Raw genomic sequence first — 17,426 nt, 5'->3', positions numbered from 1 at the left:
TCACAAATAATTTACTAAACTAACAATTCAGAACAAAAATAAAATCATTCTGCTTAAAAACTGTGTTGTTATATTCAATCACAAAAAAAAGGAAAATCAACACAAATAAGTACATCACTTTTGCTTGATGTACCACACACATACCCTATATATAAATATTTTTCTTTAATTATTTTTAGAGTAAATACTATTTTAGCCCTTGTGTTATAAAAAAAAAGACTCGATTAGATTATCTGTATTGTTAAATAACAACTCGGACCATACATTTTGCAAAACATATCAAAATAATATTTTTTGTTTAATTTTGATCAAACAATTTTTCAATATGCCCCAAAATATTATATTATTTTTTAATTTAATAATATTTTATTATATATTATTAAATATTCTTTAGATTAAATAATTTTGAGTTCAACAATTTTTTTTACTTTATATTATTTATTGTTATCATATTTTTATGGAATATTTACACATCATATTGTTTTTCAAACTATTTTTTTACAAAAATTACCTAAGAAATTTTATTTACAAATATACCTTACCACATCATCAAAATATACAAAAAGAGGCATCAATTTAATTGCTCAGAATTTCCCATTTTTATGAGTTTTTAAAAGTAACATTTGTTTGCTTATGAGATCGATAAGATATTGATTGTTTACCTTTACAAAAAAAACTTCATTTTTAGATTATATTATTTCATATACATTTTGGTTACCTCTGAAACCTATTTGTAGAAAATTAGTTATCTTAAGATGCCGATTAATTATCTTTGAAAACATGACTACATTTTTATGTTATATTATAGTGTCTTATTATTTGAGATACTTTTACGTTGTCCAAGACCTATTTGTAGAAAATGACCTATCTTAAGATATTGATTAGTTGCCTTAAAAAACATGACTTCATCCTTAGCTTATAGTGAAAATTACATGTTATATGGGATTTTTAATACATTGTGCAAAAATATGGTTTTTTTTTTAAGAAAAGTTAATCTATGACCTTTTTTTTTTTTTTTTTTTAAATTTCACTTTTTTGGGTTTAGTTTCCCATATTTTTGTATAAAAGTTTGATTATGCCATAGTTTTACTCTTAATCAAATTTTGTTAATTTGGAAGGGTATGTTTGTAATTTGATTATTTTTTTTTAGCTTATATTGATTTTTTTTATAACTATTTTTATATTAAATTTTTCCATGGTTGCTTTGCAAAAATTTTATTAATTTTTTTTTGCAATATGAATTGTGTTTATTAATTTTTTTATTATAAACATTTTTTTTTTCAAAACGTGGGTAAGGTAATCAGTTACTAAATTGAATTTTCAAAGTTATGTAAAAAAAAATCCTACAACAATGTTAAATAACATTTATCTAGAGGGGTAACCAGTTACTTGTTTGATTTTTCACAGCTATGTAAAAAATAGTCTTAGAGGTTAAATAACATGTATCAGGAGGGGCAATCAGTTACAGTGAGATTAGTAACTTACTGCCATAAAAGGGGTAACCAGTTACCATAAGAGGGGTGACGAGTCACTCATATTAGAAATGAAAAGAAACATCACATTTGAAGGAAAAAAAAAGAAGAGTAACTATGATTTAGTAACCTAGGTAACTAGTTACAATAGAGAACCCACAAATATACACACACATCAAAATGTGAACGTAACCAGTTATCTCCTGAAATATACACACAAACAACGTGAGGTAAACAGTTACCACAGATATGAAGATAGAAAAAAAATAGACCTGACCACGAACCAACCTCCTCCCTCGCCTCCGACCACCACCAGAAACCCCTATCCCCTGCGCGCAAAACCCGTTGCAAACCCAGCCATCCCCGTTGTTTTACGCAGCTCCGAGCACCACAAATCACACTCAGCCCAGGCGCCACCCTTCTTCCTCGCCTTCGACCACCACCAGCACATCCCTCACCTTAGCCTATCCCCATCGTTTTGGAGTTGGGGGCTCGTGAATGGAATCGCACAAAGATGCGCAGATTGAGGTTGTGTTCGTCGATGGTGCGGCTGGGGTGTTCTTGGCTGGTTTTCACGGAGGTGCGCGCCTAAGATGGTGAGGGTGGCTGGGTTTCACGGAGGTGCGGCTAGGGTGTTCTTGGCAGGTGGTGAGGGTGGGTGGCCGGAGATGATGGTGGAGATGGTGAGGTAGGCGGCTAGGGTGTTCTTGGCTGGGTTTCACAGAGGTGCGCACCTAAGGTGGTGAGGGTGGCTGGGTTACACGGAGGTGCGGCTGGGGTGTTCTTCGCAAGTGGTGAGGGTGGGTGGCCAGAGATGATGGTGGAGATGGTGAGGCATGCGAGTCGAGGACAGGGAGGTGGCGGCTAGGGCAAAATGAAAGAGAATATGTGGCTTGGCTGAAAGAGTTTTGGCTATGTTAATTACCATAGTACCCCTCCTTTTGCTGAATTTTTGTTATTTAATTTTGATTGTCAATATGGGATTAGTTTTCCCATAAACTAAGTTTTTCTTAATTTAATTTTCTCATACAAATTAAGGAAAGTTTAACTCTCATATTTTTGCACAATGATAGCTAAAAAACCATATTTTTTTAAAATGTCCTAGCTTATATTATAATATTTTATTATTTAAAAGATTAAAATATATATTTTTAATTATAATTCGAAGATAACTTCTATTTTTTTTTTTCGTTACTCTCATCTGAATTATCCTCATTTTTTTAAAAGTAAAAATGATGACATGGGAAAAAAGTCATCAGGATGGAAGAGAAAAGCCTCCTATGCGCCCAACAATGAAGAAGCGACTTCTTGTTCACCCAACCATGAAGAAATCAGTATATGTTCGTCCAATCATTTAGAGAAGCAGTGATGTACTTCGCACACATGAACGCAAATGAAAAGTTATCCGACAGAAAACACTTTTTACCTAACCTTCGTATATAATTTAAATCTGCTGTCTACTCGATTGAAGAATAATATATAAATTTGTATCACTTTTAAACAAAAATATAACTCCTAATTAATAAGTTTCGGGTGTTTGATATGGTGTAAAGTGAGTGTGAGAATGAGTATTTAAAATATTTTTTATGTTTTGTTCAATTTTTTAGGAGTAAAGTTAATAATTTTTATAGGTTTCATGTCTATTTTAAGGATAAAGTGAACAATTTTATACACTTAAATTTAATATCATCTTCATCCTAATCTCTTCTATATTTTTTAAGAGTAATGATATGTGCACCCAAAATATGTACTCAAAGATTACACACAGTGACGTGTCACTGCTTTTTAAAATAATGGGTCTCAATTTTAATAAATGTGACTGGCTAGGCTAAACTGACACATCACTGTGTGTAATATTTAAGTGTATATTTTGAGTGCACATATATCATTACTCATTTTTTAAAGTCACTCAACTACTCAAAACGAACACTCCTAACATTAATACATTAAAATTTATTATACACAAATATTAATAATAGCAATAATATATCTTATATTTTTTTATTGTCTAACACTTTTTCCTTCATTATTTTATTTGCTTACATTATTAACTTACTTCTTTCTAGTCATTTTTAGTTAACTCTTAACACTAAAAATATTATTATAATATTAATTTAATTTATTTAAATTATTTAAATTTTATTGTTTCAGATGTTACCTTGATTACTTATCTTTTAACTTATCAATTTTTGGCAAAATTTTATATTATTTCATTAACTATATTATTTTTATAGAGTACTTTTGTTTCTTTGTCTCTTAAAAATAAAATTATATTTTAAAATAATTATAACAATATTTTTACTGTAGCATGTTAACTAAAATCACAAATTAAAACCACTAGAAAAAAGGGTTATAGAATAAGTAAATATATATTTATATTTATATTTATATATATATAATAATATAAGCAAAGAAAAATGAAAAAGTAAGTGATTAAAAAAAATATAAGCAAAAAAAAAAAGAAGAAAATTTACTTATGATAAAGAAGAAGAAATGTACTCTTTCAGTTCAACTTAATTCTATAAACTTTTGCATCTCAACAACACCAAACCACAACATAACCAAAGACATTTCACTCATTATTTGCTTCAATCTAACTCAACGTTTTTCTTTTATTTATCTATGCTTGTAGTTTTAAATTTAAGGGGGTTTCATTAGATACCAATTTTGTCACTTGTTTTCTCATACCATTTAACTTATGCTATTGTACGTTTGATATTCGTGTCATATTATATTGTATTATAATAAATTGTGTTTTATAATATATTTTTATATAATAATATGTTTGGTATTAACTTTTACTAAAATATTATAAAGGAGCCGGCTTGAGCACAGACCCAAATTGCCACAGCTTAGGCCAGCCCTGCAAACACAACCAATACAATTTATTCTTAGCAACTCTCTCAAAAAACAGAATTTACTCTCAGTAACAATCACAATGTAAAGGCCAAAAAGCTCACTTACAAGCAGTATTCTCTAGGAACAAATTCACTCAAAATCTAGATTTAAAAAGGTACACACCCACTGTAACATATATAGAGACTTGAAATAAAGGTCTTAGAAGAAGAAAGAAACTAACGGTTTCTTGAATGCGAACACGATACAATTATTTTAGCAGTTTACACGACACAATATGATTAATGTGCCATGATACAATAATAAATTAATACAAGTAATCATAACTATGTACAAAATTAAAAAACTTATGATAATTATTATGTCGACCCGATTATGACACGACACGATTATAACAAGACACAATTGAGGTAAATACGAACACGACATGATTATTAAACGTGTCAAAAATTCAACACGAACATAACACAATTATTCAACGTGTCTAACAAACCTATTTATTTCGTGTCATTTTCGAGTTGTATCGTCGTGTCGTGTCAAAAAATTGCCAGCCCCCAGTACAAATCTCGTATAGATCACAAGGATCCTTCTTTTAAAAAGGTGTGCATTTTCAATAGTCATTGCCATAATATAAATATATATATTTATGGATTATGTTCCAATTTGGTTCTAGATTTTGTATATTCTAAATTTTTAATTTCATTCTTGGCCATGTGCAAGTTTGATTATGAAATCCCCTGCGAGGATTGTTCGGTGTGATTTCTTTGGGTGACTATGTATGACCTGTGTTATATTATCCTAGTCTATGCATGCTATAACTTCTTTCATTGTCACCACTAAGTACATAATAAATCCAAAAGTTGAATCAAAACAAAACACCGAACTACATAAACTAAAAATACATATATAAAATGAATAAAAGTTGTTGTAAACCAAAAAGGAAAGTAGTGTTGGCATAAAATAAATAAAACTTAATTATATTAAACTAAATAGGAAATAGAGTTAGAGTTGACATAAAATAAAAAATAAAACTTATATCAAACTAGCTAGGGTTGGCACAAAATAATAATAAATGATTTAAGTTATATTCTAATTGATTAAAGAGGAACAGGAAGCAGTGTTGGCCCAAACAAATAATGTATTATGGAGACTGCTGAACAAGGATATGAAGTATCAGATGGAATGAGTATGGCAACTTCTTCCATCTTCTCTTCTGCGATATGATATTCGTAAATACCAACATGACCATGGCGTTTCAGCAAGAATATCATATTCCCATGATTTTTTGGACGAGTAGCAATCAATAATAAAAATGTCCATCTGAATTCCTTAAACCTCAATTCTTCCTCCATTTTTAAACTCCATCTCACCATATATGAGTCATTATTCTCAATGTGTTCATTGTATTCACGATACTTGACTTTCCAAATTTTCAAAACACATCGTCCATTCCTTGGAAAAACCTGGGAAACCAATAGTTGTCCTCTAACACACGAAAGGGTTATTTGAGACCTATAAAACTCATGTGAATGGTCTAATGGAAAGTCAATGAAACGGTGACGTACTGGATGATTTTCATCTTTGAAAGGATCGAATACGCTTAGTCTTTTGTGTCTCATTCTTGGGTGTACTTCCTCCACCCAGAATAGCCTTCCCCTGGAAACCACACTGCTATGGCCATTTCTCTCCAAAACCAAACTGGAGAAAGTGGAAATGGTGGAAAAAGTTGATTCTTTCCATTCTCTGCTCTCTGAACAATAAATCATAACAACAAGACTTTTACGACTTTTACTTATAAGAATGACCTTGTATCTATATTGGTCAAGTTTGCCCCCAAAGTAGGATTGGGGTTCTGGATTGTTTGGCATTGGTTTGCATAACAATGCACCCCATCTCCATATGATCAACTGCTCAGATTTGGATCGAGGCTCAGGAAGCTGACACCATTGTCGTGTAAATGGATTGCATATGATCCAAGTTGTTTTAGAATCCGGTGAAAGGAGAAACAAGTCATCCAAAGTCCAAAAGATTTGAACGTCCGACCAAGGCAAAAAGTCCAATAAATAACTCTTAGTAATAGGAGTGCAAATTATTCCACAAATGCGAGACTCCTTGGAGAAATATGTGTTCCATTCGGGTGAAAAACCTCTAGAAATAAGGTTGTAGGGTAGGAGTGTGGATTTGGATTCATGTTGTTGTAGTTTTTTGTTGCGAAAATCCAAGGAAGAAATTATAGAAAACCAATGTTTACATACCATGCTACATCTAATTGCAGATCCTAAATCTGCAAGTCGTATAAATACTTCCAGCAGAAGATCATAATCTAAGATGGAAATTAAGGGCTCTGATGACTGTGATTCTCTCTTTCTCTTCTTACTGGAAGCACCATTTTCTCTGCCCTTTCTTCTATCCATGGTTTCATGGTAAAGAAGTATGAAATTTGTAGATATTTTTCAGGTTTTATTGTGTTTATAACCGACTTAAACTATGTTTAAAGTTTTTTATTATTTTTATATGTACATATAGATTCTATTTATTTATCAGTTTCTAGTTTAAATTTAAATTATGTTAATCCAGATATAGATTCTAATTTAGATTATATATTTATTTATCAGTTTCTACTTTAAATTTAAATTATGTTAATATTCTAATCTAGATTATATAATTATTACGGTTAAGTTGTTATTATGAGAATTAATACCCCAGATTGTTATATGCTTTGTTTTTAGGGTTTTTTTCATATATAAATATATTATAAAAATACATTTCAATTTCACGGTTTCTACTAAATCTTTGCACTAATACTTTCTTGCATAAAGTATATTCAGAAATACGATTTCTTCTTCATCTAACGTATGTCTACTGTAAAACAACTCCCATATAAAGCTTTCACTACAAAAATCAGGGCCTATACCGAGAACAAATGTCCTCGGTATAAGCCGAAATGTCCTCGGTATATCTTATACCGAGACAATGTCGTCGGTATAAAGTTGTCGGTACAGCCGCGTCGGTAAAAACAAAACGTCTACCGACGACATTCAAAATGTTCTCGGTATACGTTTTACCGAGGATAATGTCCTCGGTAGAAAGTGACAAATGTCCTCGGTACAACAAACCTCAATTTCTCATCGTACTGGTACATACCGACATCTTGGTGGTATATACCGAGGACAATGTCCTCGGTATAGACTTGTCCCCAATTTTTTTTTATATTTGTTATTCCCTTATTTATTTATTTATTTTGAATTAAATATAAGAAAATAGAATAAAATTAAAACACTTATATTAAAGATATAAAAAAAAACATAAGAGTGTATTCGTTGAATTAAAATAAAGACTTGTCTTAAACATGATAATGTAATAGTCAATTGTAATAAAATTCATACATAAGTCCTACTGAGTCGGTGCTCCAACATCAGGATCATCGGGTGGTGGTGGTGGGGCAGATTGAGATCCCGGGGTGATACAATGAGTCCGGACATGCTCCTCTAACTGTCGAAGACGCTCTCTCATCTCAGACAACTCTTCATCTCTAGTTTGTGAAGGACGAAAATCAAATGGAGTTCGGTCCCTTATGTTAAGGATACGTCCATATCCTTTCTGGTGGCCCCGTCGTTTTCCGAAGACATTTTGTACCAAAGATATGTCTTCATCTTCAGGCGCACTCGAAACTGGTGTGGAACTCTCAGTATCAGTTGCCTGTGTCTGCTGTGTGTCGCGGTATGCACGCAATTCCTCCTGTGATACAATGTATAATGTAATTAAAATTTTGAAACAATTAAAAATTTGAAAAATGTTTAAAAAAACTTAACGTACCCAAGTATTTTTTGCTGTCTCTGTCACCCACCCTGTGCCTGATTTATGGTGAGTATCCATCCAGCTATCCGGGATGGACTCAAGTTGCCCAGTCTCTAAATTGCGCTGTCACGTACATATATTTTTATAAAATTAATAATTAAACGTAAATAAGAAAAATAAACTAAAAAATAATTAATTAACTAACCTTTTTATAGCGTAAGGCTGGGATTGACTGAGAACCTCCATAGCTAAGCTCTTTCAATTTCTTTCTATTTTCCTTGTTGACCACAGAACGTTTCTGCAAAAAGTTATCGTTAGTAATATATTTAATTAAGATAGTTAAGTTTAGCAAGAAATTAATACCGTAATTTCTGGGCGACGGAAAAAATCAATTGCTTTTTGCCACTGCGTATCCGTGCAACCACCATAACGATTTTGTGGCCCATTAATCGTTAAGTGCTCTTTAATATCGTACTTCCAGTCAGAATACTTTTTAGCACACGAAGTATCAATGCCTCTCAAGATCCCAGGCATATGCCCTTCTCCATATCTAGTACGCCCAATATCAAACAAATCATCCTAATTTACAAACATTTATTAGTAAATATCATATATAACATAAAATAAGAATTAAGATAAAAATACATAAACTACTTACTTCCAAATGTGCAAGTATTCTTTCTTTCGAGGCATTTGGTACTTTTGACCATTGAGGACAGTCCGGATCTGTGTACTGTCGAACAAGTAATCCGAGCTCTCTTGAGAAATTTGAGCTGTACTCTCCGATCTCTTTATATGTTCTCCCCCGCACATCCCACTCGAGAGGGAGAGGACGCCCCAACTGTTCCCTCTTTTCCCGCGTGTTCAATCCCTTATGGCGTCCACGTTTACTTGGAGGCGCTATTGTATGCAAATTCAATATTTTAAAATTAATATGGATTAATTGTTAAATTTTAAGGAGTATATCAATGTGTAAAATATTACCTCGTTCACAATCAGCTGGGATATCTGCCGGTCCACGTGGAGGATCGCATCCTCCACCATCACCCCCGTGAGATTGAGCAATAACATCAGCAATAACAGCAGGATGACGCAATACACCATCTTCTTTTATACGTTGCTCGTGATGCCATCTCATATGTTGAGCAATGTGCCTCGATGCATATTTTCGCATTAACCTAGGGGTTAAAGGAAAATAACGCATCACTTTATGAGGCACTTTCTTTCCCTTGGTGTTCTTGTCCACCCATCGATCCTCTCCACAAACAGGACATTTGCTTTTTCCAGCATGTTCTTTCCAAAACAGTGCGCAATCATGCTTGCAGACATGGATTGACTCGTAGCCCAATCCAAGTTTCCGCAACAACCTTTTCGCTGCATAGTGCGATTTTGGAAGCTTATTTGGGGCTGGAAATGCATCATGTAACAACTCCAGCATTCCATCAAATATTTTGTTGGGAATTTTTCCCAACACTTTGAAATGCATTAACTTCACTAGGAAATTCAATGAAGTGTAATTTTGACACCCGGGGAATAATGGAGCCTCGATCTCAGCAAACAAATCGTTATAATGTTGCCCACTCCTGTAGTCAGTTGTAGGTATCTCTTGACCGCGCTCATTCTCCGCTTGTTCGTCATTGTCATTTTGCATAAGATCAGTGAGAACATCCATCATCTCATCTTCATCATTTTGATCTATCCGAGCTCTCATTGGTATTATTTCATCCTCTCCATGCCAATGCCAATTGGTATATTTCCGTAGAAAACCATTTACAAAAAGATGATTTTCTAATACATCAATTGTCTGAAATTCAACGTTGACACACCTCCTACACGGACATTTCACCAATCCCCTTGAGTCAACGCACTGCCGGGCTCTCTGGAGAAAATCCATCACACCAGCCTCATACTCATCGGATAATCGATCTGTCAAATTAATCCAACTCTTGTCGATCGACATTGTATGAATGTAGCACTGCACGGAACACTAATCATCAAACTTACAATCAATTTGTGTGTGTCCTAATTCAGAGAGAGGCAAATGTAAGAGTCTTCAATGACTCACCCTCTCTAAACGGGTCTAAGGCTTCTTGTGATGAACACTAAAAAAATATAATATTATCACTATGTGATAATAATACTATTATATCTTTGGTAATAATTTCTTATTACCAAAGAAAAAAGCAAATATAATTAAATATGTTTTTTTTAATGTCTTATGCTTTTTGAAGTTAATTATGTTGTTTTATGATATCTAACTATAATATATTTCAGTGTAAATATTATTAAACTTATTTAAATTTGACATATTAATTTAGTATTTATTAAATTACATATTTTACTTATGCTTTATTGAATAGTTTGATTAATTTAAACAAAATTTCTAAAATTTGTTTAAAATTTATTTAACTACTTTAGGATTAATTTTTATTTTTATTAAAATTTAGTTGCATAATGTTAATGTTAATTTTTTTTATTCTTAATTTTAAAATATATTATTTATATAAAAAACATAAATTATTCAAAAATTGAAAAAAAATATTAAAAAAAATACAGAAAAATTAAAAACAACTAACAAATAATATTAAAAACATATTTTTTTAATTTTAATTTTAATAATGATTAAAACTAACAAATATTAAATTTAATTTTTTTAATTTTAATTTTAATTTTAATAATGGTTTTCTAATAATATATTTGTTAATTTTATTTAATCAGAACTAACACATATTATTTTTTTACATATTAATTTAGTATTTATTAAATTACATATTTTACTTATGCTTTATTGAATAGTTTGATTAATTTAAAAAAAAATTCTAAGATTTGTTTAAAATTTATTTAACTACTTTAGGATTTAATTATTACTTAAATTATTTAATTAATGTTTATTTTTATTAAAATTTAGTTGCATAATGTTAATGTTAATTTTTTTAATCTTAATTTTAAAATAAATGATTTTACTTATCAATTCACTATTTATTAAATTAGAAATTTTATTGAGTACTTCTACTAATATTCACAATATCTCTAAATTTTACAATTCTATAAAAAATTCGGCAGCATAACGACTATATTTTCATCTATCCCAAAATTTAAAATCCTGCAAATAACACATAAAAAATATCCAGACCCAGATCATGCAGAGAGCATTACAAATTCATTTTAAATAACTATATAATTTATAATTATTAGTCTAAATTTTATTAATTATTCAATTTTCTAACCAAAATATTAAAATTCTACTAAAAATTAACAACAACAAATTAATCATCAATATTCATAAAATCTGAATTTTTACTACTAACATAAGCAAAAAAATTAAAATTGACAACAACAACATACTAACATTACCACCAAAATTTTCAAATTAACACTCAAATATTTAATATGTTTACTAATATGTTTAATACACATAAAATTCACCAAACACAACATAGAATTTATTTAAAAAAAATACTAATTAATCATTTAACAATTTTCTAATTCCTAATATCATTTTTACTAATACTTATTTTGAAAACCTAAAAATAAATACATTCTATCTAATATAATTATTTCAGATTTTTATTAAAATTAATATTATATTATTTATATAAAAAAACATAAATTATTCAAAAATTGAAAAAAAAATTAAAAAAATACAGAAAAATTAAAAAAAACTTACCAATGCCTTCAATATCTTGATAGCAATCCCTATAATCCAACAAAAACCGAATACCCAACCTTCAAACAAAAATTAGAAAATATCATTATACAATTTCATAAATATATATATATATAAAATGAATAAATAAACCATACCTTCAACAAATACACAGAAATTCCTTCACCCTTGGCAATTTTGGGGCTTAAAACCGAGCTTTTATGGAGGAAAACGACTATAATCGGCGGAGGGAGGCGGAGGTTTCGGAGAAAACCCAGAGAAACCAGAGAGGAAGGAGAAGGGGCTTCGCGGCTGAGTGTGATATTTATAAACCCTATACCGAGAACATGTTCTCGGTATAGGTCCTCGGTATAGCAACTAAACCTATTCAGAACCGCGAAAATGTCCCGCGCATATGAAATGTCTATACCGAGGACATGTTGTCGGTATAATGTTCTCGGTATTGAACCTTTTTTTTGTAGTGTTTGAAGAATAAATACATATGAGCTCCCAAAACATCCAAATAAACAAGCTACATAAATCATCAAAAACTGGTTAGATTTTAATCTCTGATGGTTGACTTTTTTTTCCCAAAAAAGATTGATTTGATTATTGCTAAAAACTGCCGTTGTCATATGGGTATTCATTGTGTATTTGGTTTGTATCCATAAATGCTTTCTATGTTTGGATTATGCCTGTACTTTTTTCTTTTTAATTGTTACTGGATTTTATATTATAGAAGAATACATTTTATAATGATAGTTCTTAAATTAGTCTGAATATTGTTTGATAAAAGGCTCCACAAAAGCTTAGTAACAAATTATGAAAAAAAAATTATCTTACAGAGGTTTAGTAAGCTCTCTTTTTCCTCTGCAACCTTCGTTGCAATCTCTGCAATTTCTGTGGCAACATCTGCAATTTATGTTGCATGCTTTGAACTTTGAGGTGCTTTTCTTGCATACAAGGTAAGTTGCTTTATTTTATTTTTAATTACTTTAGTTGCATTTGGATAGCATTTAAGGTGCATAGATTTGTATTGGGTTGCATTTAAGATTGAAGTGGATTGCATTTAATTAAGGTTGTTGTGGGTTGCACATGCTGTCATTTGAGGTTTCAGTATGTTGCATTAGGCTGCATTTGAGGTCGTAGTGTGTTGCATGAGTTGCATAAGGATGAAATTTTCAAATAAATATTTAAAAGCTGTTGTAGGTTGCATGGACTTGCATTTGAGGTTGCATTGGATTGCTTTAGGTTACAATGGGCTTGCATTTGGGGTTGTAGTTTGCTTTGAGATGTTATGTAGCATAAGATCAGGTTGCTTAGTTTGTTTAAGTTGCTTCTTATTTTGATAAAGAATTTCAAGCATAAAATGGTCGTTATATGAGTTGCTTTGGAGCTTTAGAGTTCGTAATTCATATGTATAACTCACATTAGGAGTTGCAGTGGGTTGCACTTGGACTAGCTATGTGTTGCTTTAGGTTGCATGTGGTTGCATTCGTAATTCATATGGATAACTCACATTAGGAGTTGTAGTGGGTTGCACTTGGACTAGCCATGTGTTGCTTTAGGTTGTATATGGTTGCATTCGTAATTCATATGTATAACTCACATTAGGAGTTGTAGTGGGTTGCACTTGGACTAGCCATGTGTTGCTTTAGGTTGAATGTGGTTGCATTCGTAATTCGAATGGATAACTCACATTAGGAGTTGCAGTGGTTTGCACTGGATAACTCACATTAGGAGTTGTAGTGGGTTGCACTTGGACTAGCCATGTGTTACTTTAGGTTGCATTCGTAATTCATATGTATAACTCACATTAGGAGTTGCAGTGGGCTGCACTTGGACTAGCCATGTGTTGCTTTAGGTTGCATGTGGTTGCATTTGTAATTCATATGCATAACTCACATTAGGAGTTGCAGTATAATTCATATGGATAACTCGCATTAGGATTTGTAGTGGGTTGCACTTGGACTAGCCATGTGTTGCTTTAGGTTGCATTCGTAATTTATATGGATAACTCACATTAGGAGTTGCAGTGGGTTGCACTTGGACTATCCATGTGTTGCTTTAGGTTGCATGTGGTTGCATTCATAATTCATATGTATAACTCACATTAGGAGTTGCAGTGAGTTGAAGTGGGTTGCAATGGGTTGCACTTGGACTAGTCATGTGTTGTTTTAGGTTGTATACGGTTACATTCGTAATTCATATGTATAACTCACATTAGGAGTTGCAGTGGGTTGCACTTGGACTAGCCATGTGTTGCTTTAGGTTGCATGTGGTTGCATTCGTAATTCATATGGATAACTCACATTAGGAGTTGCAGTGGGTTGCACTTGGACTAGCCATGTGTTGCTTTAGGTTGCATGTGGTTGCATTCGTAATTCATATGGATAGCTCACATTAGGAGTTGCAGTGGGTTGCACTTGGCTAGCCATGTGTTGCTTTAGATTGCATGTGGTTGCATTCATAATTCATTTGGATAACTCACATTAGGAGTTGCAGTGAGTTGCAATGGGTTGCACTTGGACTAGCCATGTGTTTCTTTAGGTTCCATGTGGTTGCATTCGTAATTCATATGTCTAACTCACATTAGGAGTTGCAGTGGGCTTCTATTTGAGTTTCACTGGCCTTCATTTAATTTTGCCTTAAGTTGCTTCAGTTATAAAAGAAAAAAAAATAACATTTGAATCTCTAACTTGTTTAAGATATTTGATCAATTGGCAAATAAGAAATTTAAAGTTACTTTAGATACCAGAAACATGATCCTTCTAAAAAAAATTAATAAATGTCTACATCATAAACAAAACTAAGAAATATATTTGCCTTTATCCTTTCTTGTTTCCTTTTTCTTCTTTGCTTGAGCCTTGCGAGGTGCAACATACCGACCTGAATACTCAGACTCACTCTCATATCCATAAACTTCATTTGCCTTTGCATATGAATAAAACAAAAAGGCAAGCCTGGATCTATGAGCATCAACATTAAAAGTAGATGTTGGAATATCCTTATCTTGAACAAAGTACTCCGCAAATGAGAACATGTGAATGCCACTATCACTGCATAAAGACACATAGGATAGACCAAATAAATTAGAATATGAAAACAAAATTGGAAAAAAGAGACATGACAAAAATGAAAAAAAAAACATAGAAAACATAAAACTCACTAGGACAACCCACATGGTAAATTATCATCCAACACTACATCAAAAGCAGAACTCGTTGACTTCCTAGCATAAGCCTCAAATGAGAAGTCTATGTCTGTTCGGTCATAGAATCCAGTGATATACAAATAATGAGGAAGCAATATACGAAATGACTCTACTACTTTTAAAGCAATGTGATCATTGTTATCACACGTCAATGTATTATATACATACATTGACCTACCTTTAAGTGATAATCCACACAACAACCAATGTTTTTCCTTCATCTCCATCGTCAACACGTGTATACTTCAATCTATAGAATGATCATATCAATTACAAGGCTCCAGTCAAATGACATTTTAATGACCATAAGAGTCATAAGATAGTAGCAATGAGAAACCAGTAAAACTTTGAATAGAATCATCATGTGTGCAAATCAAATCTTTAACATTATATTCCACTATAAATAGTTCAACGAATTTATATTCATTGTAGTGGCGATTCACTATATGGGGGACCTGGACTTGGTGCTGGCTAGGATTCAACAAAGGTTGTAAACTTTTGACTACAATGCTTATATTTGGACGGAAATCAACTTCATATTGTACGCACAAGGCAACAACAACAACCAACTGTTGGAAGACAACACAATTCTGGTTAGATCAATTTGAAGTCATGAGATTCATACATAGCTAGCCAATAGAAAGTTAACAAAAAAAAATAATAATTTAAGTAGCATACAACAACCAATAACAACTAACAAAAAAATTATTTAGGCCTATATTGCCTTTGGATATTATTACTTACTTTCTATAGAAACACATTGGTGAAATAGTGTTGTTGATATTTTGCAGGACATAACTTTGTTGTGATCTGTCTACTTGAATTTTCAACTCAGGAAGCCTAGAAAGTAATATAAATATGTCTTTTTCTTTGGAAAAAGATATAAATACCAACTTGAAAAATTTGACAAATATATAAATAAGTCAATTGCAATTATTTGATGAAAACATTTAATAGTAAAAGTCACTACAAAAAAGGAGACTTTTGCAGGCGCAAATTTGCGCCGGCAAAAGTATGGTTTTGCGCCGGCAAAAACCATGGAGTTTTTGCCGGCGCAATTTTGCGCCGGCAAAGAATCGCGTCGTATCTCCGTCGCTAATGTCACTTTTTCCGACGCAAATATAATGCGCCGGCAATGGCCTTTTTTGGCGACGAAAAAATACGCCGGTGAAAATATGGATGCGCCGGTAAAAAAATCTGTCACGATATTTGTGGAAAACACTTTTAGCGGCGCAATAATGCGCCGGCAATAGTTTAATTTTTTAGTGGCGCATTTTTGCGCCGGTAAAAGTGTATATGTGAAGGTAAGATTGAAACTTTTTGCCGACGTAATTTTGCGCCGGTAAAAGTATTTTTAAAATAATAATTTTTATTAAATTATTAATATTATTTTCAATATATTAATATTAATTAATAATTTTCAATTTTAATATATTAATAATTATTTAATTTTTTAGTAATATTATTTAATTAGAAATAAAATTAAAATTAAAATTTTATAAATAAATAAATAAAAAATTACAACTATTAATATTTATTGTCTCCACCAAACATGAAAATATAAAAGTAATTTAGTAAAATAAAAGTCTCATAAATTAAATTTTAAATAAATAGAAAAAAAATTCTACAAATGAGTACTGGCCGCCTCATCATTCCCGCCCCCGTCAGCATCATCGTCCTCGTCCGAATCCTGGTCTGGTAAGTCAACAGTAAAACCAGGAGCCAATTGACCAACTTGCTTCAACAAAGCACTGAGCAGGAGATCTTGACGCCGTTGACGACTCTCAAGTTTAGTCGTATGCTTCTTTAGGTTCTGATTTTCTAGCATAATGTCCTGATTTTGCTGCAAAATGGTGTCCACTTCAGGTGGCAATTGCCTGGACATTTGAGAAGTTGACGAAGATGCTGCCCTCTTTGCGCCAATTGCCTTCAACCTAGGCAACCCCCCAAACCCTTTCTTATAACGCGAGCGGGGTCCAAGGACATCCGTGACAATATCCATATCAGGCGGGAAATGACCGTCGACATTATCGCCGACACAAGAAGCAGCAGATGATGCAGGGGCCGTACTCTGCGATGCTCGACGTTCGGTCATCTCATTCTGCACAATAAAAAGCACGTATTTCGAATTCCATTATAACATTATTTGAAAACCTAACTTATAAATTTTTAATATAACAACATATAAAATATAACTTTATTATCTATCTGCCAACATCCTATCATTAATGACTGCAGACTAGTGATTGAAAAAGAATGTAATTAATTTTGTTCCCGTATCAGGGAGCAAGTGGGCTAAAGTAAATTTGGTCATGAAAATCCATATCTGAATGACAGTCATGAAGATGTTGTTGATATATACAGTAAGTGCAGTTAATTCCATTAATGGGGAATTTACGTCTCCAAACATATATATCAACTACATTTGCATGTCTCTCAT

At 32.1% G+C, this 17,426-nt stretch overlaps 1 protein-coding gene across 1 annotated transcript; it reads right to left on the bottom strand.

The window, feature by feature from the left end:
• Window positions 1–7,594: 7,594 nt before the first annotated feature.
• Window positions 7,595–9,192, bottom strand: LOC133783868 (uncharacterized). The gene is made up of 6 exons (XM_062223477.1): window positions 9,111–9,192; window positions 8,785–9,026; window positions 8,490–8,705; window positions 8,332–8,424; window positions 8,145–8,249; window positions 7,595–8,066 (listed from the first exon to the last, which is right to left on the bottom strand). The coding sequence occupies exons 3-6, from the start codon at window positions 8,658–8,660 to the stop codon at window positions 7,722–7,724; spliced, it is 714 nt and encodes a 237-aa protein (XP_062079461.1). The 5' UTR covers window positions 8,661–8,705; window positions 8,785–9,026; window positions 9,111–9,192; the 3' UTR covers window positions 7,595–7,721.
• Window positions 9,193–17,426: the final 8,234 nt, after the last annotated feature.

Source organism: Humulus lupulus, chromosome 6, assembly GCF_963169125.1.
Source record: "Humulus lupulus chromosome 6, drHumLupu1.1, whole genome shotgun sequence".
Lineage (NCBI taxonomy): Eukaryota > Viridiplantae > Streptophyta > Magnoliopsida > Rosales > Cannabaceae > Humulus > Humulus lupulus.
This window is presented reverse-complemented; position numbering and strand designations above follow the sequence as displayed.

What these genes read in the sequence shown, in the direction of transcription:
- LOC133783868 (XM_062223477.1), bottom strand. Translation starts at nt 8,660, where the DNA reads ATGCCTGGGATCTTGAGAGGCATTGATACTTCGTGTGCTAAAAAGTAT. An exon ending in TCCGTCGCCCAGAAATTACG is followed by an intron (nt 8,425 to 8,489) that starts GTATTAATTTCT and finishes AACTTTTTGCAG; the next exon opens with AAACGTTCTGTGGTCAACAA. An exon ending in AGACAGCAAAAAATACTTGG is followed by an intron (nt 8,067 to 8,144) that starts GTACGTTAAGTT and finishes ATTGTATCACAG; the next exon opens with GAGGAATTGCGTGCATACCG.